This window comes from Balaenoptera borealis, assembly GCF_965194805.1.
Source record: "Balaenoptera borealis genome assembly, chromosome: 5".
Classification (NCBI taxonomy): domain Eukaryota; kingdom Metazoa; phylum Chordata; class Mammalia; order Artiodactyla; family Balaenopteridae; genus Balaenoptera; species Balaenoptera borealis.
The window spans coordinates 65337614-65363658 of NC_138862.1; the positions used below are offsets into that span (position 1 = coordinate 65337614).

General features: G+C 39.2%; 1 protein-coding gene across 1 annotated transcript in view; it reads right to left on the minus strand.

Annotated features, from left to right (window-relative positions):
- Window positions 1–23182, minus strand: part of IGSF11 (immunoglobulin superfamily member 11) — a 147634-nt gene extending 124452 nt beyond the window's left edge. The window contains exon 1 of the mRNA XM_082394737.1: window positions 22786–23182. Coding sequence (XP_082250863.1) covers window positions 22786–22837 — 52 coding nt within the window. The 5' untranslated portion in view covers window positions 22838–23182. The remainder of the gene's footprint in view (window positions 1–22785) is intronic.
- Window positions 23183–26045: the final 2863 nt, after the last annotated feature.

Genomic DNA, 26045 nt, shown 5'->3' on the forward strand with positions numbered 1-26045 from the left:
TTGGTTTAAGACACTATATAAATCTCACCAATTTTAAATAATATTAACCTATATGTGAAAAGAGGCTTGACACTACATTTTCAGAAAGGAAAGCAGTGACATAAAACAAATCTAAAGGGAAAGAAATAACAGAGACACAGAAGTGGGAGCTGAGATTCATCTAAGTCAGCAGATGACATCTATTTGCACTGGTTAGCACTGCTTGGCATGTGCTACGCCACCCCCTGGGGTAATTTACATTTTTTTAAAGCATGTATTTCTAAATTTAGGAAGTTAGGATAATCAGGGTAGAAAAGCCCATCTGTTTGAGTTCACTCCAGCTGCTACAGATTCTGAAATGAAATTTGCGTATTTTGTTGTCTGTTTTGTCTTACCCAGTCTGGAATAGGAGGACATGACAGAAGCATAATTGTAGTAAGGGCAGGGTATCTTATATATATATATACACACACATATATGTATATATATGTGTGCGTATATATATATATATATATATATATAGGTGCACACAACACCTCCACTGTGTTTAAATAATCCTACCACAATTATACAAACACATGCACTATTTATACACACCTGTGTACACTCATGGTATATGTACAATTTTCTTGTATAATATTTTGTTGAGGTGGTGGTGTGACAGAGACGGAAAGACCCTAGGAAGAGATGATGTTTGACCCTAAAGCAGTTAAAATTAGTGTGAACAAGACAGAAAAAGTAACTGAAACATTGCTTGGCTGTATTATTTGCCTTTATTGGAGAGAGCATTAACCTGGATTCTAGTCCAAACTTTGCCACTTAACATTTTACCTCTCTGGGTTTCTTATTATGCAACCAGAATAGAGGCAAGAGGGGAAGGAAGAAAGAGGTGAGCAAAGAAGAGAAACCAGAGACTAAAGGTGTTTTCCGGATATACAATTCTGGAACTGTATGACAGCTGCAGAAATGTTCACAAAAAGCCACCGTAAGCATAAGAAGTTTTCCCCTTCTAGTCTGAAATTTGCAACATTAAGCCCAGAAGCAAATGGATCAATATTTATTTATATACCTTTTTATTACCCCTAAAATGTATGAGTATATACATTGGAAGTTAAACAAATATTTAGTAAATACTAAAACAACCTAGAAGTATTTTTAAAATAAACACAATTCAAACAGGACAATTCTACATTTCTAAAGTACAAAAATAAGGTAAAAGAAAAAGAAAAACAAGCATTATCGAGGATGATGTTTATTACTGGTGATAAACATCAGATGTAATTCTTAATAAAGCCCCCAAAAAAGAAGTTTATTTCTCAGTTAACGAAATAAACATTTCCTGGGTCCATAAACCTTTCCTGAACACCTTCCCACTGTAAGGTACTGTGGTATAAGTAATACTAAGCAATGACTGTCTCAGACGAAATTGTTCAAGTTTTTATTACTGTTCTTAGCAACAGGGAGTCACTTAATTCGAAATAAAAACCATACAACTAACGGGAGTTCGTTTCAAATTCTTGTGTTAAGATCCAGCTTATCTAACACAACTAACTGCAAGTGTTGCAGAGACAGAAACCCAGCACAGGTTGTAACTTCACTAAAGAAACTGGTCTATCTGGAGAACATAAACACAAACCCAAAGGTTGTAAAAGCTTTAAAAAGCACGTTTACCATGACTTAAGGAAACTTAAGTTCTTAACATAATTTCTTTCTGTGTCAGTTACATTATTCTTAACCTACCACTACATTATAAGTGAACAAGCATTTCAAGACGGCACAGGGACTTAGAGTTACAGACTCTTCCTATGTACCACGTGTGTGAGGGCCATCTCTTCATCACTCAGTGGGGTAGGTGTCATGGGCCTCACTTTCCAATGAAGAAAAAGATTCAAAGGCTAAACAATACTCTGACCAAAGAAGAGGAGAAAACATGGAACCACCTGACCATCTAGTCTACCTAGGTGAGCTGGGGTGCAGGTGCAAAATTCCTCCAAGAAGCAGGACATAAAAGACAACCAGGAAAAAAGGCTGAGCCGGGGAGGCCAGCAACAGGATGAGCAGCACATGGGAAGAGCAGGTACAAACAGTGTAACCAGCTGGACCACAGAGCCAGGCAGGAGGCACCAAAGGCATCCCGCTGGGCTGCTGGAGTCCGACAGGGAGGGTGGGAGGTGCAGGACTCTCAGGGGTGAGGGTGTAGGGGTCCTCGGAACCAGGGGAATCAGGGAAACCAGGGTGGTGTGCGTCATGTGTTCAAAGCTCTCAAAGTAAAAACGGCCTAGAAATATGTCAGTATAAGCAAATAATGGCATGAATGTTAGTGACAAAGATGATGGTCATTTATGATAATTCATTAGTCAAGCTGTCATTCCTAATTCTTTTTTAAATCATCTTTAGAAATCTAAAGGGAAAAGCCAATTTTCACCAGAAGGAAGAGAACATTGTAAATATAGAATTATTGACTATGCAGGAAAATGCTTAGAATGCTGAAGCAAATAGTTCAATGTGTACAGATTACAAGCATAATAGAGCTTCAAATGAGTTGCCATAGCTACAAAAAGATAATTAATTTTGAGGAAACAAAAGAAAAGAGATATCATTGGGGCAGTTTTCAAAGAGCTGAAATAATAAACGTGGCATCCAAATTTAACTCACATTACTTCCTAACAGGAGCTAGCAATGCTTCTTTCCATGTGACCACTTCTGATGTTGTCGCCACACTCAGCCTCCCCAGTCTGCTGTGTCCCGCCTCCCTAGTGCTCGGCTAAATCCTATTCAGATACTGGGAGGCTCTGCTAGTTCCCTGCTGTTCCATAAAGTCTCTTTGAAGTCCAGTTGCTCTTACAGCTTGAGCTATACAATTATCACTTATGATTTATGAAACAAATATCTATTAAGCACTGGCTGTGTACCAGGCACAGTGCCTAAAGGTAAGGAAGGAAGAGGAGGGTTAAACAAAGCAGAGTGTGTAGACTACAGAAAACAGGATGGGCTTACCTCTGAACAACGTTCTATGGAGATAGGGAGGGAAAAAGCCAACTCAGGGAGACCACATGGGAGATGACATCTAACCTCGGTCTGGAAGCATAAGCCTTATTTTCCAGGCCCAGAAGAAAGAGGAAGAAAGGGGATTTCAAGTTGAAATGACAGTGCTTTCTTGCTCTCCTTTTCCTGAAGCAAGAAGAGGGTAGGTTTTTTATACCAAAAGGCACTAGAGGTGTGACCTTATTTAACTTTTCCTTGCTTATAAAATGGAAATAATGCAATGGTGTGATGAAGATTAATTATATAATGTACATTTGAAGGGCTAGTATCTAGTAGGCATTCAAAAAAATGTTTCCTCCCTTCCCTCCTTGAAAACTGTCAACTCAGTGAAGGCAGGAAAGGAGCTGTGCACTTCTATCCTACCACCTGCAGTGTCTAACACAAAGGCCAAGCACAATTTCTTCTTGCTATAATTATTTTTCAATCATTCCCCTTTGAATGTGAGAACTTATAATTTACCATGCCAACTTATTTGAAATAAATAAAAACGAAGTTCTAAACTCTTTTATGGCTCATGCTGTATTATCCAACAGGCACACCAAACAAATACCTAAGGAACCAACAAGGCAGGAGGGAGAGAGAGGGTTTTTTAAGGTTGATATTTGATATTTCAGAACAAAGATTAAAGCAGTTCTCCTGAAGGAAAAATCACAACTGTGCTCGACTTGCTTACTCTTGCTTTACAGTTTAGGATTCATTTTGAGTTTCACAGGAAGGGCACCATAATCTTTGCGTGCTTAGGGTTCTAAAGGTCTTTATAAGCCCTGCTCACACAGCTCATATAAAAGTTCCCCAAATTCTTCTCCAGTTAGGCCCTAGAATGGAGACAAAATCACCACAAAGTCAGAGCTTAAAAGAGAAAATGTAATCCAGTCACTGACTGTCTGAGCCTGACACAGCACTAGGCACTTTACATACTATCTTACTCTTCCAGGCACTTAACTCCAGGTACTGAAATTCACGCTACTCTCCAACCACACAATCAACTTTCTCGCTTGGAAACAGGGCTAATATTCATCTAGCTCACAGGCTTGTCTTAAGGATCTTCAAGTAAATGTACCTAAAATGCCTGGGAGATGCATGGCACATGGTAGGTACCAAATAATGGCAGTTATGACCTTAATGGAAATTTGACATCTAGACTGCAAACTTGGGACACTAAAAGCAGGAGAAATGTGTTGACTTAGAGAGGCATCTAGAAGTGGTAGAGCAGCAGAACTGAAGCCTGTCAGAGCTGGCACTGGAGGCAGGATGGCTTGGCTTGCCAACCCTTTGGCACATGTGCCCAGAGCCTACTCAACTCCAGTGTTCCAAGCTGTTTAACCACATTCGGTTCGCTGTGGGCACCTCAGTATCGAAAAAGCCTGCCAGATCCAAGTATTTTAAAAAAGCACTCCAAGTGATCAAGCAAATAAAGAGGCTTTTCTTAAAAGATCATTTATCGAGATTCAATAAACCACTGTTGTACGGTTCTTGCAATTGTTTACACATTTGCTGCCATGTTGGTACGTCAGCTTAAGTTAAAAACCAGGACAAAGCTCAAGATGGGCGCATCTGGCCAGAGGAGGACCCTAGATTCTGTGGGATTGGCCATGCATCTAAACCAAATGTTACCAAGAGGACAGCAATAAGTAAGTTTGCATTTCTTTGTTAATAAATAAGCATGTGCAAAGAAACAGTCTATTTTCTCTCAAACTGATATGATCCTCTTACCACTTCTCATCTCCCAACAACCCACCCCAAAACCAGATGGGTAGTGGGGGTGAGGGGGATAACTCAATTCAGCCCAATCTGGTCATCTAAGGCTGATCCAATAATTTGAACAACTTCTTTAAGTAATCTTATAGATGTCTCTTTTGGATGGCTCAGATGAAAGCTCCGTCTTTCAGATTTCTTTCCCCTCGTCCTGCTTTTCTTCAAGATGGTACCTGACTGCATGAAGGACAGAGTCCTCAAACTACGCCAAGGCAGAGAAGAGAGCTGGCCCTCCTATCCACACAAAGTCCTCTGGGTCTCTACCGGCCTCTGCTGTAGAGTATCTTAACTCGCTACTCCCAGACTAATAACCAGTAAGTTAAGACTGGTGCTCTGTGGGGATGTTCCTTCCGGTGGTGGTGGTGGTGTTGAATGGGGAACAGTGGCGGCTACGTGCTGGTTCCCATCCTTATTCAGGGGTCCTGGCCATTTGCCTCTGATCCTGAAATTCCTGCACACATGGATTTCTTCATTCTAACCTCAGACCTCTATCACCAGGATAACACAAGCACTACCGGGTCTCTTACACACTTCATGCAGGCCCTAGGGAACCAGGAGCACTGCCTCAGATTCCACCTGCCTTCTGCCACTACCTCCACAACACCACTCCAGCACATGTTGAAAGTGGCCAGCTGCAGAGCTGGAAGACCCCAAGAACCATACCACCTAGGAAAATGACATGGCTTGGTCAAAACAAGAATGGGGATTGAGCAGGAGACAACACTGCATTCATATCAGTGTAACAAATTAAATAATAATGAGCTGAATCATGTTTGTCTTTTAGACTAAACTCACAGAGTCCTGAAGACGGAATCTTACACTTTTTCATCTTTCTATCCCCAGATGCCTGGAGCATAATAAGCCCTCCGTTTTTTGTTTTGTTTTTTCCTTAAAAACTGCTGAATAAAGAAAAAACAAAGGTGTTCTGCCTCATCAACTGGGATGAAGACCAGATAGGCAGTGCACAAGGCCGTTAACTATCTGCCTCTACCTTCTTGCGCCTGACACTTCAACTACTACATATCTGCACTTCAGTTTCCTCACATGATTCTGACAACAAGTGTTCCACAATTACTCCTTTTCTGATTCACATGAATCTCCAAGTTGTAACTGCGCTTACAGTTTTAACTATAGTTACACATGTGTTAAGTTCTTTAAGACCAGGTACCATATTGAATACTCTGTATGACCCACAATGCCTCGTACAGTGGTGTACATAGAGTAGGTTTCTCAACAGTTTATTGGAAAATGAAAGAATATACTTTTAAAAGTTGAGATATTCTCACCAAGAAAAATAGCAAATGTGTACAACACAAAAATTTCTGTGACATCTCTGAAAACCATTTTTGGACCATGGGTTAAAATTCCTGGTACAAAACAAATGTAAGGTGGTGTTGTTATGATGCAAGGTACTCAGCAATATAAAACACTATTATAAGACTAAAATTATTATTTTTAAAGGAGAGTACTATATAATGGTAAAATTAAGATCATGAGATTCAGAATCTAACCTCAGTTCCAGACAAAGAGGATGATATTAATGAAGGAGAAGGAGACAATGATGGCAAAGATGGCAAGGGCAACAGAGGAGGAAGAGGGAGATAACAAAAAAGGAGAGAAGAAATTAATGCTGTAAAGAGGAAATTAATAAATGAATGCTATTTAAGAAGAAGGTCAGATTTGATACCGTTCTGTTTGGGTCCCTATGTATCTTTTGGGAAATGAGTCTTTATGGCCTGACCATTGTTACTAAGCATTTATTGATCACTTACTATGTGCAAGGCACTATACTAGACCTTGGAGGCAAAACGAAGTGTAAGACCACATCAAAGCACTCATCTAACCAAGAAGACCAGACATAAATATAAAAAAGTAAACCACCACAAACAGTAAGTTTTAGTCCTTGCCTCCCAGTTCTCATCAAACACACAAAAAATCAGTTCCAGGTGGGCTGCAGGTCAAAATATAAAAGATAAACAGTACAGCTTCTAGAAGATTACAGGCAAAGATTTCTTAGCCAAGACACAAAAATTGCTAGTCAAAAAGGAAAAAAATGTCAAAACTAAGTTAATTAAAATTAAAAACCGTTCTTTAAAAGACACTGAAGTATGAAAGTGAAAAGGCGAGTCACAGAGTAAAAGATTTTGCAACACACATAACCAATAAAGTGCCAGTATTTCAGCAAACATTTTTAAAACCTATACAAATCAGAGGGAAAAAAGACATAAAGACTTTCAACTTTTAAAAATTGGCAAAAACCCAAGGGTTCATCAACAGATAAATATATAAACAAATGCAGCATATACATAACAATGAAATATTACTCAGCCATAAAAAGGAATTAAGTTCTGATACCTCCTGTAACATCGATGAACCTCAAAAACATGCTAAGTAAAATAAGCCAGTCACAAAAGGACAAACACTGTATGACTCCACCTATATGAGGTACCTAGAATAGGCAAATTCATAGATATATAAATAAATTAGGTGTTACCAGGTGCTGGGAGAAGCGGAAACGGGGAGTTATTGCTTAATATTTATAGAGTTTCTGTTTGGGGTGTTAACAAAAGTTTTGGAAATAGATAGTAATGACGGTTGCACAACATGTGAAAGTGCTTAATGCCGCTGAATTGCACACTTAAAAATCGTTAAAATGGCTAATTTTATGTAACATTTTACCACAATTCTTAAAAATTAATAATGTAATACACCAAAAAACATTGATTGTATACTTTAAATGGGTGAAATATATGGTATGTTAATTATATCCCAATAAAGCTGTTTTTTAAAAAACTGGCAAAAGACTTGAACAGACAATTCACAAAAGAGGATACCTAAATGGCCAGTAAGAAGGGGAAAACGTGAGCAACCTCATTAGTAATCAGGGAAGTGCAAAGTGCAAAATACCTACAAACAGGCACACACAATGAGATACCTTTATTCGCCCATCAGAATGACTAAAGTAAAATAAGTTGACAATACTTGGTGTTCACAAGGACATAGAAGAAACGGAACTCTCATACACTGCTAGAAAGGTGTGAAGATCAGCACAATCACTTTGGGAAAACGGCAGTACCTACAAAAGCTGAATACATGCCATTTGTTTCTTAGGTATATACCTAACTCGGATTATGCGTGAAAAGACACATAATGTTCACAGCAGCATTGTTCATTATAGGCCAAAACCAGAAACCACCAAATGTCTATGAGGAGTAGGATGGATAAATCGATACCATGGTGTATTCATACACTGAAATGCTATACTGTAATGAAGATGAAGAAATTATAGCTACATGTAGCAATGTGGATAAATCACATAAACAACGTTGAATTTTCAAAGCCAGACACAAAAGAATGCATAATGAATATGGATTATTCTATTTATATAAATTTCAAAAACAAACTAATTTCTGGTATTAGAAGTCAAAAAGTGGTTACCTTTGTCAGTCTCCCAAGCCAACAGAAATAAAAGCAGGGCTTCCCTGGTGGCGCAGTGGTTAAGAATCCACCTGCCAATGCAGGGAACACAGGTTCGAGCCCTGGTCCGGTAAGATCCCACATGTCGTGGAGCAACTAAGCCAGTGCGCTACAACTACTGAGCCTGCACTCTAGAGACCGCGAGCCACAACTACTGAAGCCCGCACGCCTAGAGCCCATGCTCCACAACAAGAGAAGCCACCGCAATGAGAAGCCCACACACCGCAACAAAGAGTAGCCCCCACTTGCCGCGACTAGAGAAAGCCCACGCACAGCAACAAAGACCCAACTCAGCCAAAAATAAATAAATAAAAAAAATTTTTTTTTTTAATTTTAAAAAATAAAAAAAGAAATAGGGGCTTCCCTGGTGGCGCAGTGGTTGGGAGTCTGCCTGCCAATGCAGGGAACACGGGTTCGAGCCCTGGTCTGGGAGGATCCCACATGCCGTGGAGCGACTAGGCCCATGAGTCACAATTGCTGAGCCTGCGTGTCTGGAGCCTGTGCTCCGCAACAAGAGAGGCTGCGACAGTGAGAGGCCCGCGCACCACGATGAAGAGTGGCCCCCACTTGCCACAACTAGAGAAAGCCCTAGCACAGAAACGAAGACCCAACACAGCCATAAATAAATAAATAAATAAATAAAATTTAAAAAAATAAATAAATAAAAGCAAAAAATAAACAAATGGGACCTAATCAAATTTATAAGCTTTTGCACAGCAAAGGAAACCATAAACAAAATGAAAAGACAACCTATGGAATGGGAGAAAATATTTGCAAATGATGTGACCAACAAGGGCTTAATTTCCAAAATATACAAACAGCTCATGCAACCCAATAACAAAAGAAACAACTCAATCAAAAAATGGGCAGAAGACCTAAACAGACATTTCTCCAAAGAAGACATACAGATGGCCAATAAACACATGAAAAGATGCTCACCATCACTAATTATTAGAGAAATGCAAATCAAAACTACAATGAGGTACCACCTCACACCAGTCAGAATGGCCATCATTAAAAAGTCTACAAATAATAAATGCTGGAGAGGGTATGGAGAAAAGGGAACCCTCTTACACTTCTGGTGGGAATATAAATTGATACAGCCACTATGGAAAACAGTATGGCGGTTCCTCAAAAAACTAAAAATAGGGTTGCCATATGATCCAGCAATCCGACTCCTAGGCATATTCTCAGACAAAACTATAATTTTTAAGAATACATGCAACCCTATGTTCATAGCAGCACTATTCAAAATAGCCAAGACATGAAAACAACCTAAATGCCCATCGACAGATAAACGGATAAAAAAGACGTGGTATAGATACAATGGAGTGTTACTCAGCCATAAAAAGGAATGAAATCATGCCATTTGCAGTAATATGGATGCACCTAGAGAGCATCATACTAAGCAAAGTCAGAAAGAGAAAAACAAATACCATATGATATTTATATGTGGAATCTAAAATACGACACAAATGAACATATCTACACAACAGAAACAGACTCACAGACATAGAGAACAGACTTGTGGTTGCCAAGGGGGATGGGGGATGGGAGAGGGAAGGATTGGGAGTTTGGGATTCACAGATACAAACTATTCTATATAGGATGGATAAACAACATGGTCCTACTGTATAGCACAGGGAACTATATTCCATATCCTGTGATCAACCATAATGGAAAAGAATATGAAAACGTATATGCGTGCATAACTGAATCACTTTGCTGTATGGCAGAAATTAACACAACATTGTAAATCAACTATACTTCAAAACATTTTGTTTAAAAAGTGGTTACCTTTGGGGAGCAGGGAATGGTAGGATGATTGAGACGGTCTTTCAGGGCTACTGGGTGTGGGCAATGCACGCCACTGGATCTAGATGGTGGTTACCTAAGTATATGACTTACGATAATTCACTAAGTAGTCCTCAATATTTCTACACTATTTTTGTGTACATTACACTGCCCTGGTCACTATTCTCTTTTCTAATAAGTTTAGCAACTTTGAAATATAATCCAAAAAATAACTCTGTATGTCATCGTTCTTCAGTGGACTGAACAACATATAAATTCTAGAAAGGCAGCAGGAACATGTCAGAAGAAAGTGGGAAGCTACTGTAAACTTAGTTCCATAAAGGAAAAGGCTGAGTAACTACTAAAGATTTTCGGAGTTTGCGGTTGTTATTGCTGTTGATGGAAGGGAGAAATATAATGAAAACAGTGTTTGACAGAAAAGCAACCTGGCAGAGAAGAAAGTATGGATCAAAGAGAAGAAAGGTGAAATAAAAACCTGCTAGAAAACTGTCAGAATACTGTAAACTTAAAATGATAAGGATATAAATTAAGGAAGGTGGTGAGGAAAGAAAGGAGAGCAAGAAATTAAGAACGCTGAGAAGAAATGGTTTAGATTTGGTGGTGTCAGATGTGAAAAAAATGAATTATTTTTGCCGAGGCACAGGCCATGGGATCATGCACTTGTACAGCATGACTGCCACAGTCTCCAAAATCTGGACAACATCAGAAGCTTGGGCCACACATAAAATCAGTCTGCCTGAGATTTAATTATAAATGTATGCGTGTGTATGTGTGTGTGTGTGTGTATATATATATACACACACATCACACATGTATATATGCAAACTGCCGCATATAAAATTAGATAACTTTGTGTGTGTTTACATATTAGCAAGCATATATGAAGTAGAAAGGCAAGTAAAGGTTTTGTGAAGTTTAATCTGAATGTGGAAAAGCTGAAGAAGTGCACTCACTGTACCTGGGATAACTACACCACAAGGAGTCGGGGAAAGGGCTCCATTACCCTCTTTCTCAAGTCAAAGAGAAAGCTGGCAGGCCGACTTCCACTATGTCAAGAGAATCTGAGATGAGAATTCAAGAGGAAGTGCTCAAGATTGCAAATTATTTTCGTGTTCATGGTCATCATCATCAGTTTATAGAATATTCGTTAGACGTTGACGGAATAAGCAGATTTGATTTATTTCAATGCAGGCAGATGGCTTGGTGGTGGAAATTGTGAAGAGATTTACTGAGCGGCTTCATCAGATCAAGGACATTATGGAATTAAAGGGCTCTAAGAGACCTTACTGGTCCAGCTCCCAGTGGCTCACAACATTGCACTTTCTTATTAATGAGAAAGACAACTCAACCCCCTGAATTTGAAGTAACCAGGGAGGGAGGAGGCAAGAGCACAATTCATTTGTTCAAAGAAGTGCAAATGTTAACACGGAAACTGGAGATATCAAAGGGCAACTGAAACATGTCTTGCTCTGAGGACAATGAAATCATGAATTAGGAAGAATTAAAAGTCACATTTTCAGAAAATATTTTCATGAAAATGAATCATATTTAAGTTTCTATAACTATTTTGGAGTACAAACCTCAAGAACCTTCTCTACTAGTGTGTTTTAGTTTCAGGAAAAGTTTAATGATCTGAAGACAAACCACACTTACCAAGAAAACACAGTAGGCAGTGAGTTTATGAATCTCAGAATTAATTTGAAAGTTCTGCCAATGTGACTAACTGTCCATTTGGGAGACCACCTGGCTTTGTATAAAAACATTCTCTTTCATGAAAATGCACAAAGAACAGCTGGGAAACACTATCAACGACATACGTCAGAATTAAGATGTGCCCAACCACACCTCTCCAAAGCTTTTATTACTACCTCCCTAACTAAAACTCATTGTTTTTTTAAAAGCTCACAGGCTTTTCACCTTTAATCAACAGCAGCACTACTAAAGTGTCTATATTCATCATGTAACCCAGTATAGACAAATTTTCACACCTATGCCTGGCTTAGACCAGGAAAAGTCATTATGAGATAAAAGCAGAGAGAGGTCCTAAAAATCAGTTTAAAGGACCTGGATACAGTGATTGTGGCAAAAAGTTTTTCTGTCACATTGAAAGCCTGTTCACAACTGACCCTCTCCTGACACATACGATACCTATCTATGCTATAAAGGATTTAAGAAAATAAAGATGTATGTACATAGCCTGAGTCAAAGTGAACAGAAATTAATTTTAAAATATAATTCTTTATATTTGAAACCACTTTTTATAAAGTTTCTACAACAGATGAAGATGGGTTTAATTCCTAGAACAGATATCACCATAAAGTCTCATTATATTGATGGGGGAGAGGGAGAGGAAAGTCATATAACTATTTTAGGAAAAGTTTTATAAATATGTGAACACCAGTCATATATTATCTCCAGCTTATTTTATTGCCAATATTCTCAATACTTGGAAGCCAAGTTAAAGAATCATGAGATCACAGAGCTGGAAAAGAAGAGGAGATTACCCTACCTAATCCCTCATTTTGCAGATGAAAGCAGGCCTGTAGAGCTGTATCATGTGCCCCAGGTCACACCTCCATTGACAACCCTGGATACAACTCTTGCCTCCTGATTCAAGTTGGGGCTTAGCAATCCTTATAACAGTAACTATTACTAACCAAGCATTTTCTATATGCCAGGCACTATGCTAGACAGTTGAGAGATGTGTCATTTCACTTAATTTAGTACTTCTCAACGCACTGATACAAGATAATCAGACTCAAGCTCAGGACATCATACCACTCCCAAAGTCACAGAACAAATAAATAAGTCAGGAATTCAAACCCAACCTGTCTGACTATACAAACCCATGAACTTTTACACAATGCTCGTCTCCCCCCAAATGCTAAATGTGTACATCCAAAACATTCCATTTTGGGCAATCTAGACTATAAAAATACCTACACAAATTTATAGGTTATATGTACAAAGATGTTTACTACATCATTAATATCAAGAAATCAGAAACAACACAAATATCCAATAATGGGGAAACAGCTAAATAAATTACAGTATATACATGCTGTGAAATACTAAATGGTCACTAAAAAGAATGAGGTAGATCCATGTAATAGATGTGGTAAGATACCCATATTAAATTGTTATGTTTTAAAAATAAGTTGCAGAACAGTATTTATGGCATTATTTATTTTTTTTTAAAAATTACATGTGCATGCAGACTTTGTTTGTGATTAAAGAAAGGTCCAGAACAATGCACAGTAAAAGCAGAGAATTCAGTGGGTGGAGGTGGGTTTGAGTCAATTCTTAAACACTTCTGCATTGTCTGAATTTTTAGGATATGTTACTTTTATGATTTAAAAAATTATCATACAAAAATAAAGAATTTTAAATGAGTTTATTATTTTTTTTTAAATGCATGCATACTCCATTTAATGGCATCCCCCATAACATAGAATAATTGTGTGGCTATTTGTCTCTAAAACACTTTTCAAAAAAAAAGAAACTAACATCCCATTACAGTACACCAGCATTTCAAGTCTAGTCCACGGACCCACGGGGGTCTCCCAGATCCTGTCAGAAAGTCCATGAGGTAAAAGCTTTTTTCTTAATAATGGTAAAGTGTTATCTGCCTCTTTGCCTGAGTTAACATTTGCACGGATGGTGCAGAAGCAGTGGTGGGTAAAACTGCTGGTGCCTTGGCACAAGTCAAGCCACTGTCACGAAACCGTGGGAGAAGTTATTGTAGTCATCACCGTCACGCTCTCACAGTTAAAAAAGGAAAACCAGTTTTTAAAAAATGTCTTTGTGAAGCAACAACAGCAGTTTCATTACATCTTGACCTTTTCTAATATTCTGTGTGACCGAACGGGCAGAATGAAACATGAATCCCATATGTGGCTACCAGAGCCAAATGGTGTCCCAAGGAGAAGCACTGGGGCAGCTGCTGGAGCTCAAGGCTAACTCAACTATTCGCTTTTTCCATGGATCAGGACTTGTACTTGAAAGAACAACTGACAGACTAATCATTCAGACTTAGGTACCCGGATGACATTTTCTCAAAATTGAACAAAGTAAGACTCTCACTTCAAGGGAAATAACTGATAACTGTTTGTTGCCAAAGATAAAATTTGAGTAAATATTAAAATTTGTAAAGCTTGAATCTGCCATTGTGAGCTTAATGGCTTCCCAATACTTAAAGGCTGTCTGGTGAGATCACTGGTGATATTAACATGCGATTATTTTTTTACATTTTATAAAATGTAATACATGTCAACATTTGTAAGGTCTGCATAAGTGAACCAATATTTTCCGAATATTATTATTGAACCGAATAATTATTCAACTGAATAATCAATGAATAATGTTACAAAAAAATCACGCATGAGTAAAAGATCCATATAAAGTACAATATTTAATATCTATTAAAGTGGACTTTAATATAATGGAGTAAGAAATGTTTATTGATATGGTTTCTGATTCTTCATTGCAACCAGTCTTTAAGATACTACCACTTAAAGTGTTTTGGTAGAATATCAAAGAAGAATAACCAAAATTATCTAAAAATGCTATCAAAATATTCCTTTCTTTTCCAAATACATAGTTGTGTGAGGTCAGATATTCTTCATATAGTTCAACCAAACCAAGACAACACATCATAATAAACTGAATACAGAAGCAGATAGGAGAATCCAGCTGTCTTCTAATGAGCCAGACATTTAAGAGTTTTCCAAAAATGTAAAACAATGCCACTCTTCTTGCTCATATTTTTTGGTTTTGGAAAAATTCTTACGTGTCATAGAAATATACTATGTCAACATATAATGGATATATTATTGTTGTTTTTAAATTGATTAATACATATTTTTAAATTTTCTCACTTTTAGTTTCTAATATGGTAAATATTGATAGACATACCCACATAAATAAAAGCTCTTCTGGTCCTCTATATAAGGTCCCAATAATCTTTAATGCCAAAAAGTTTGAGAATCTTTGCAGTGAACTGTTAACACATTTTTCATGTGTTCTTCATACTGCCTTAAGTCTTGGCCAACAAGTGCAAGTATAGCAATCTGTACTTATACGTGGGCAATACGCATAAGTGAACTGTATTACAAACTTTCTCAACCAATGAAAGCATAAAATGTTAGCCTGATTTGAATATGTTCTGCAACAAGCGATGTTCACTACACTTCAGCCTCTCTTTTTGCCACGTATTTTGTGTTCTGGCAAATGAACTTAACCAACAGGGGCTGTTAAAAGTTGTATAACTGATAGTGATGGGCATGGTCCAAAGAAACAAAGATTAGTATAATGATACTTAAAATTGATGATACTTAAATGATGATGCAAAAGACCCTGAATAGCCAAAGCAATCTTGAGAAAGAAAAACGGAGCTGGAGGAATCAGGCTCCCAGACTTCATACTATACTACAAAGCTACAGTTATCAAGACAGTATGGTACTGGCACAAAAACAGAAATATAGATCAACGGAACAGGATAGAAAGCCCAGAGATAAACCCACGCACATATGGTCACCTTATCTTTGATAAAGGAGGCAAGAATATACAATGGAGAAAAGACAGCCTCTTCAATAAGTGGTGCTGCGAAAACTGGACAGCTACATGTAAAAGAATGAAATTAGAACACTCCCTAACACCATACACAAAAATAAACTCAAAATGGATTAAAGACCTAAATGTAAGGCCAGACACTATAAAACTCTTAGAGGAAAACATAGGCAGAACACTCTATGACATAAATCACAGCAAGATCCTTTTTGACCCACCTCCTAGAGAAATGGAAATAAAAACAAAAATAAACAAATGGGACCTAATAAAACTTGAAAGCTTTTGCACAGCAAAGGAAGACATAAACAAGACAAAAAGACAACCCTCAGAATGGGAGAAAATCTTTGCAAATGAAGCAACTGACAAAGGATTAATCTCTAAAATTTACAAGCAGCTCATGCAGCTCAATATCAAGAAAACAAAGAACCCAATCCAAAAATGGGTGGAAGACCTAAATAGACATTTCTCCAAAGAAGATATATGATTGCCAACAAACACATGAAAGGATGCTCAACATCACTAATCATTAGAGAAATGCAAATCAACACTACAATGAGGTATCACCTCACACCAGTCAGAATGGCCATCATCCAAAAATCTACAAACAATAAATGCTAGAGAGGGTGCGGAGAAAAGGGAACCCTCTTGTACTGTTGATGGGAATGTAAATTGATACAGCCACTATAGAGAATAGTATGGAGGTTCCTTAAAAAACTAAAAATAGAACTACCATACGACCCAGCAATCCCACTACTGGGCATATACCCTGAGAAAACCATCATTCAAAAAGAGTCATGTACCACAATGTTCATTGCAGCACTATTTACAATAGCCAGGACATGGAAGCAACCTAAGTGTCCACCAACAGATGAATGGATAAAAGAAGATGTGGCACATATATACAATGGAATATTACTCAGCCATAAAAAGAAACGAAATTGAGTTATTTTTAGTGAGGTGAGTGGACCTAGAGTCTGTCATACAGAGTGAAGTAAGTCAGAAAGAGAAAAACAAATACTGTATGCTAACACACATATATGGAATCTAAAAAAAAAAAAAATGGTTCTGAAGAACCAAGGGGCAGGACAGGAATAAAGACGCAAGATATAGAGAATGGACTTGAGGACACGGTGAGGGGGAAGGGTAAGCTGGGACGAAGTGAGAGAGTGGCATGGACATATATACACTACCAAATGTAAAATAGCTAGCTAGTGGGAAGCAGCCGCATAGCACAGGGAGATAGCTCGGTGCTTTGTGACCACCTAGAGGGGTGGGATAGGGAGGATGGGAGGGAGATGCAAGAGGGAGGAGATATGGGGATATATGTATATGTATAGCTGATTCACTTTGTTATAAAGCAGAAACTAACACACCATTGTAAAGCAATTATACCCCAATAAAGATGTTTAAAAAAATAAAGATAAATGATGATGATACTTAAGGCATCTGCAAGCACCCTGTTGCAGTTATGATTAGTAGAAGACTTTGGACATTTTGAGAGCTATAAACATCACTGCAGACTGAGAGGATGGTCCATAAAGGAATGAATCACAGCTGGAAGAAACTATGGCTGGAAATACATAGCCTTCAAAGGACGGAAAGGGAATGGGCGGTGAAGACAACTAGCAATCTCCATCAGGAGGAGGTTATAACGCCTCCCACATGAGGCTGACTGAGTTAATGCTCCTATTTCTAAAAAAGCTTCTCTAGTACTTTATACACATGATGTGGGGAGGGGGAGAGAGGGCTTAGACCACATGAGGAGTGATTTTAATTAATTATCTCCATTCTTGGGAGACTAGTTCTAACACACAGGCCCTCAGGACTAAGATACCAGTGACATAAATGGGAAACTTCGAGGTTCTAAACGGATTCCCAAAAGTCCAGCATCATTCTTCAGTACATGGAGCAAAACCTTCAGAAATTCCTTAGGAAAAAAATATCTCAAGATGGACAACTTCAAAGTTTCAGGATTAAAGATAAGCTAAGGATCAATTTTAAAAGATATGTGAATACAGCATTTCTAAATAAACTTCTAAAATCACAGAATTTGAAAAGACTAAGAAAATAGAACTCTATCACCTCTATTCCACAAAACATACAGCAAGGTTTAAAGATTAGTTGAAGCTGACAGTCAAACCAAATCCTTAAGGAAAATTTTAATGAAATTCTCTTTTTCTTTAAAAGAAAAAAAAGCATTATTTTCAGGTACTCCAAGCACACGGGAGTACCACCTGCTTTTGTAACCACTCACTCATTCAGTCACAATTATCTACTGAGCACTTATTCTGTGCCAGGCATGGTATTGTCTTTTAGGGAAAATGTATACACATACATACATACACATATACACACCCATAATTACATCATAAAGTTAACCTCGTGGAACAAGGGGAAACTGTTAGCATAGAACTATGTCCACACTCTCATACACCCCCACCAATTCTAGCTTCTAAGGGGATTTCTGGTTCTGTCTGGTTGGTTGCAGGGTTTGTTTGGTTTTTTTTTTAATGTCAATCCTGGAATAGGTAGAACTGGATAACTGGAAGGAGCTATGACTGGCTAGATTTATTTACCTGGGAAGAATCTGATGTTACTAAGAGAACATAACATTCTCCAAAACGGAAGGGGAGGATGAGGAGAGAAAAGAATCAACATAAATGAGAAAACAGGAGTGAGAGAACAGATTTTACACGAGCTACTGCTGCGAACAGGGAGACTTTGGGCAAAGGTGGATAAAGTTCAAACTCTAAATTTGAACATTTCTTAAGCTTCCACTGGTGTGATCTTCAACAGACTTTGATGGAATTTTACATTTCTTTTCATTTTTTTAAAAAAAATTTGGATTAATGAGTCTTTTAAGAATGGCCCAGAAGTGGGCCCATTACATTAAAGTTACATTCACAATGTCAAACTGTGTTATTACATAGTTGTGACCCTCCACGAAAAAAACAATATTGAATTTCCAATCCCACAAACCTATTATACTTTAACCATCTATCCCAACCCTAAATCCTGATCCACTATCGTTATTAGCCATTAATGTTAACCTAATTCTCTGAAGATTCTTTCAAAAAACGTTCTGTGGTACAAGAATTTCCTGAACTCAGCGCTTCTGGGATCTCAACTTCTTTACCCACAATGCTTTTCTAAATAAAAGTGTGCATCTAACCTTGTCAGTTTGTTACCTCTCCCAAGATGAAAATGATAAATGAAAAGAAACCAGTAAGTAGACAACTTCTAAGAATTTTTTATTGAATAGACTTCTTGTTCACATTGGCAAATTGCATTGGTTTAATACTGTTCTATAAAAATAAGAAATTAATGATATTTATGAAAATGTGACCTTCCTATAACACATGAGTGAGGCAGAGCCACACCATATAGCACCTATGTAGTACCCAATAATGCTAATGATGAACTGGTATCAGATCAATGACTGAGCCTACCATTTGTAAAATTAGGAAACACTGACTGACTTCACATTTCTGAAATTTTAAAACCATCACAGAGGGAAACTACTACTACAGTCTCTTTCTTACATGGTAGGAAACCAGGTACAGAGGAAATCAATTACCCAAACTTTAACAGGAAGAAATCCTTCCAGTTTAGTAAGATCAGCTTAACTAATAAGTAAACTAATTAACTTTCCACTTTTAAGACCAAAATCAGCTCAAATCAGATGGCACTTTGAATATCACCCAAGAACTGACAACGTCTCTTAAACTAGCTTCTCTCAAAGTACGATCAAGGGAGGATTTCAGAGCCACCAGATGGTCTGAGGCCGCCCTCAGAACACAGGGGTTGGATGTGTAAGGGCCAGGGAGTCCTCATCAAACAAAGGAGGAGGAAATTGAGGGGACAGTGTTCACTTGAGGTCATCAGACTACAAGAAAGTCAGCAATCCTACCTCAAACTGCCTAACATGTAAACTGGTACCACTGGTGTAGATAACAATAGATTCAGAATCCCTATTCTAAATAGTCCAGTTCTAGATGAGAAATTAGGGGAATGCCACAATTTTCCCAACTTTCACTTCCACACCGGTGTTCTGTATAACTCAGAGCAACTAAAGAATCTTACGTACCAGCACATCACCTTGTTTGACACTAAATCACATGGCTTAAGTACAAAGATTCAAATGAGAATTTTCATTATAAATGCTTCCACTATCGAAGTGTGAAAACACATTTGAAAATGTGCCACATACTGTTACTGTGGGGAAAAAGTCTTTATCCACTGCATCATTACCTTGGGTCTGACAACAGTTCTAAGCATAACATTTTTAAAGCGCTTGGTGATTTAATATTTAAATTGCTTCCTGAGTAGTCCATGTTGAATACTGAACTTAATTTCTCTAAAATTTGCATCCAGTGGCTGTCACCTTTCATGTAGGTCAAACTACAAATTTTTATAAAAAGTGAATCCTTCCAAAACAGTTCCATAATTAAAGTTAGATATAAGAAATGGGAGTTTACAATAAATTTTTCATAATGCTAACAATCAGAGCTCATAATTCTTTTCATTTTATGTCATCTTTTATATATTTTTCTCAGATTCTGGAAGGTTACCTGCTATTTCAAGGAATCACAAGTAATACAAGAAATGCTTTAGATATATCTAACCCACTGGTAGAACTATACAGAAGTCAACTTTTCAATTCAAATTCCCTTTGAAGTTACTCCACAGAGATTTAAACAGAAATTAAAACAGAAATTTCTTGACAACCATTTTCTCTCAAAACTGTAAAAGCCTATTTCTACCTTTGGTGCATTCTCCCATTGTAGTGGCCACTGCTATAATGGTTATTTATCTAGCATCCATTTCCCTTTTCTCCCTTCATAATGGAACCAACTTTGTTCCACCCGATATCCACTCTTCGCCCTCATTCCACATTGCAAGTCCTAGGAATGGGCCTTAGTTCATTCACTCCAACTTTGCCATTGACTGGTTCAAGAACTTAACACAGTCAGGACATGGTACCCTCCTGGAGACTGTTATGCTGGGCACTCAACAGCTGTTCATCCTCATCCCCTCCCCACCTTACGGAAACAGTATCAGTGGCCTACCCATGGCCCACTGAATAAAGCCCAAACTCAGTATTCAACGTTCTCTACCATCCTTTTACTACCTTTTTAGCCCTTTCTGCCTCGCATATACATCTCCTGCTCCAGCAGCTACAAACCTGGCCTTTCCAGAATATGCCCCTGCACTTTCCACTTCATATCCTACAGCCAGGCTCTTCCTTTGGCTAGGAAAGCCAAACTCTCTCATCTCAGCCAATTCAAATTCTACTCATTCAAAGTCCAGATCAAAAGGAAACTTTTTCATGAAGTCTCCCTTGATATCACCAACAAAAAATGGCACTCATCATATACTCCTTGTATCATAAATCTCTTGTGCATGCTTACAGCTTGTTTTAAAACCGCAGACTCCTTACAGGCTGTAGACAAACTCTTGCGCATCTTTGTCTTCCACCACCATCCTGCCCCACCAGACACCCAAGTGCCCAGAGTGGGAACTCAGTAAACACTTGCTGAACAAATGAACACATTTTTTGAGGGTGAAAAGTGCCTCTACAGAATAGATTACCACGAAGGCTGAAATGTCCTTGGAAGTCTTTAAAAACATCCTAGTATGGTTAAGGAATAGTTCTGCTGAAGGAAAAGAAACACATCAGATGACCTTGTAAGTCTGATTCTGCAAATTTCATCAACTCTTTAAAAGTATTGCCTAACAATTCAAAAACAAACTATACACAAATGCTATTTACAAGAAGAGGGTGGCATTTATTGTAATATACAAAGGTTAACAACCCAATTTTTTACCAAAAATTTCAGTTGTTCTTATAGTAATATTTATAATAGTTTCAGTTATGTCCAAGGGATTATTTAAAAGCCCATTTATTCTATCTTATTTCATACCTAAAGGAAGTAGGACAGAGAAAAATGTTGGTCCTCTCAAAGTAGTAACCAGACAAAATTAATTTAGAAGCACAAGTTTACATAATGCACATACTGATGTCACTTTATTATCTACACATCATCACTAAATATAAACCTACTGAAGTCCAGAGAAGTTATCTGTAATTTTGATTATTTCCTTCTATTACTCCTACGGACCCCTTAAATTGAATTTGTACAATTTAAGTCGGCTAAAATTAGGTTACTTCAAGATCTATGGGTACACTATCAGTTCAACTAAAATTATGGGAAACATACTGATATCTCCAGAAAGAAACTGTATTAACCACAATACTCCATAAATCAGTTAACCTGTTTTTTAAATAAAAGACTTCAGAATAAATCTCAGTAAATCTCAACAATCAATTAAATGGAACAGAAAAGTTGATTCCACAGGACAGGACACTCACAAAAAGGGCAGTGTATAAAATGAAAATCAGGATCTAAATATGACGACTATTCATAGAAAATAAAATATAAGAAAGATTAAGTAGAAATTAGAAAATTAAACTTAAATAGATTTTTTAAAAGACAGTTAATAAGAAAATTAAACATGTTTATTTCTTTTGTTCTTACGTTGCTATGTCCTATGTATTTTTGTAGGTCGATTTAAAGCCCTTGGGGAAGAAGCTAGACTATAAAAAAAAAATAAATTCTTATTTTCTAATCTAGTGTAGCACACTGCAGTTATTTTTTAAAATAAAGACCACATTTTCCGTCATAACCTACATATGCTCGTTAAAGGTTTGGGGAAAGCTACAATTTAAAGTTTTCCAAATTATTTTAAAAGCATCTCCAGTTTTCCTGCAGCCGCCTGACAACGGAAACGATTCTAAATCCCGTTTCTCCCTGGACCCAGTAAGTAAGGGAGTTCGTTGTCTATAAAGGGCAAAGAGCGGGGTCGGAGTCAGCGCCGGGTTCAGGACCGGCGGTAAACGCGTGGTGGGCGTAGTTACCTCTGGATCGGAACACCTGAGCCGTGCGGGGGGCGGGGACCGGGGCGGCTGGGCAGCAGCCGCCGCGTGGGCGCGGGAGCCTCGGCCGACAGCAACGAATATGGCCCCCGAGAAAGTTGGGCTCCGAAGACCGGCCCTGGCGAGAAGGCTGTCTGCGTCGCAGGCAGCCTCCCCCGGCCCGCCGGCCCCGCCAGGCCCCACCGGGAGGGGAGGGGAGGGCTACTCACCGTGCAGAGAGAGGAGAAGCAAAGGCGCCAGAGGGGAGCCCCGACAAGTCATTCCGGGGCCGCGGGGAGCGCGCCCGCCGCCCGCCCGACTCCTCGTCGCGGCAGCGGAGGAGCGGGCCGGGCTCTCTGAGCTCTCGGGGCAGCCCGGACCTCCCAGACCCGCCGCCCGGCCGCAGACCGCCCGGCGGGGCTGGGACGGTGGGACCCGCAAACGAGGCAAGTGCGGCACCCGCGCCGTCCGGCTCCGGGGAGGCTGAGCTGCGACCAGGCGCGACCCGGGCTCGCCGGCCTTGCCCCGCGGCTCCACCGCCACCTCGCGCTGCCCCAGGACCCGCCGGCCCCTCGCGCCGCCCGGGGAGCCACTCCCCACAACTCTCGCCCGGCTACTCGGGCGGCAGCCCGGCTGCAGCTCGGCTCCGCGCCGCCCACTCGCCCCGCTTGGTCTCCCCGGCAACCGCGGCTCCAGCGCGACGCCTGGCGGCCCACCCGCTGAGCGAGCGCGGCGCGCAGCTGGCGCAGCCCTGGCCACCTGTGCGCGGGGCCGCGCGCTCCCAGCACACCTCCATGAGCGCTGGGGACCGAAGGCGGGCATCCTCCTCGTCCGCAGCCAGGGCCCCTCCCCTGCCCTGAACCACTCCCCAGACCGGCGGTGACAGTCCTGAGCGCCACAGAGCTCCACAAGGCAGTTCACCACGACCTGCGTCCGAAGAGGCAAGATTCTTTTCTATCGCAGTTTTCAGATGATTTCTATTTGGCCGTTTCACTTTCTCTCAATCGTTTCTTCTGTACCCTAAGTAACCCAAAAGAACCTGACTCTAGCAAAATTAAGAATCGATGAGGTTTGTCCTATACCTTTTATTTTTCCGACTACCGTTTCTTCCTTGAAAAGAGCGTAGGGGCTGTAGCATGCCCCTAACTCCCAATTCCTATCAAAGACCACCCTCTCTTGACCCTTTAGTAAAACTTATATCAACTTACAATATTTAAAATTTTTTCTTTTAAACCTTATCGCTTTCTTAAACTAATTTCAAGTATTTGTTAACTAGTAATGCTTTTATTTTAATGTTAAATAGAGATGCTTTTATTGTGGTGATTGATTACTTTGGTTGGGTTTCTATTTTTTCTTTCTTGCTTGCTTTGGTTGGATGGGAAGAGAGACCTTCATGGCATCTGAAATTATTTTACTTAAATATCTACCTACATCTTTCCTTATAAAACCTAATCTTCATTCCTTTTCCAATGAGGTTCCTGCTCTCTTTCTTAAAGCCCATAGTCCCATTCTACTTCAGCCTCCCACCCAGTCCTTCTAGATTTGAGGACATTATCTCCCCCGGTAATGTCAGACCGTTCTGGTCAATTTCTACAGCAGCATAGATTAGAATTCTTGGAGCCATTCAGAAATTCTGAGCCCCCATCTGGCAGGTACAATCCTCCCAGGGCAACGCAGAAGTGAAAATGGCACGCATGGGAGAAAGACAAATATATAAAACATCTATACGTTTGGACAAAGATTGGGAGACATAGGCAAAAATTAAAATAGTATCAGGATGATGGAATTATGGATGCACTTTTTCTTTTTTTGAAAATGTTGCTGTTATAATTTGAAGTTAAAAAAGAAACCACATTAAGAAACATCAATCCCCTTTAACAACAATACCCTGAAAAGATAGTTTGATTATGAATTTTAAATGCTTCAACTTTGCTGACTACTTCCAATTTGCTAGAATCCCTTACCAGACCTCTCTAATGGCAAGAAAAGAGTGATATGACAGTATAGAATTTTTTTGATATTAACAGAAGTTTAATATTTCAAGTATTTCATCACTGGGATCATTCTCATTCTTTTAAATTCCAGAGTAAGGACTATATATTCTTTTTCTCCAACCAATCCAGTTCCTTACTTTGTCTTGTACATATTCCTGCCTTCTAACCCAGCCACAAGCACGGTATAAGAGCAAGTAATATAAGGAGAAAAGCAAGGTGTTACTCCGAGCAGGACTTTGCTTCACTATAATCCCAGATTTAAATATAGAGATAGAATATTGATTCTATAATTAAATAAATAACCTAATAATCTAGGCTTAAAAGCCTTCATAAAGCAAGTTCCCTGATATACTTCTTAGCAAGTCAATTCAGCAAATATTTACTGAGTATCTACACTGTGTAAGGCACTGGGTTGAAGGTGAAATGTAAAATATCAGTATATGATCCTCACCCTTAAATAGCTTCCAGTTACACTTGGGATATATCTACAATGTTATGAATCAGCAGAGAAAGAGAGCTGTCCTGCCTCTTTGTCACCATAGTGTACTTCTGCCTTGCCGGACAGGAGCTAGTGAGTTATTAAGAGGACAGAGTGCTCACAGTTTGGTGGAGCAGTCCTTCTAATTGAAAAAGAAGTGTGGCTTCTGAAGGGAGACCGGGGATGATCAGATTTCAGGAGGCAATCTGGCTGCCCAGGAGCATGGGGGCAGATGGTAGATGGCTGACTCAAAGGAAGCAGATCGGAGTACTGGCAACTCCAAGCGCTGTACACAGAGGCAACCAAAAGGACACTCTCACAGGAAACAAAGAAAAAGTGTGCTATTTAATTCACAGAGCTAATACCTCAGGCATGTACTCTGAGTAAAATTTTTATTAGTAATGAGTTTTACCAACTCTTTTATCCTAATCTGCCTTATGACCACAGTAGGCTTTCTTTAAATCTCAATTATTCTGAGTGCTAAAGCAACAGACAACATCTTTCATTTGTATAATACTTTATAAATGTCAAAGTGCTTTCACATATATTGTCTGATTTGATCTTCACAGCAACCCCAGGGGGTAAGTAAGGCAAATAGTGTTACCCCCTCTTCACTCACTAAGACACTGAGTCTCAAAAAGATCAATGAACATCTCAGGGATTGCAAGTACCAATGGGCAGAACTGGAACCAACCCAACAGTTTTTTCAACCACACCACAAAGTCTTTCTTTTATCTCTTTGTAGACCAACATCTAAAGAAATTTATATCCAAGTGTCTTAAAGCTATCTGTGGGGAACACTGCAATTGCCTCCCCAACATTAATCCCACCTCCAGCCCACCAGCATCCCACCACCACCACCTCCCACCAGCACATAAGTGGCTGTAAAATTTGAATGAGACGAGCCCCACTCTCACCTCTAAGGAGGCTATAGTTGTCTTACCTGACCAAGGAGCGGGGAACGACTGGGACAAGGGACTCTGTTATAGTGAATAATAATTTTGGATCAAAAACACTG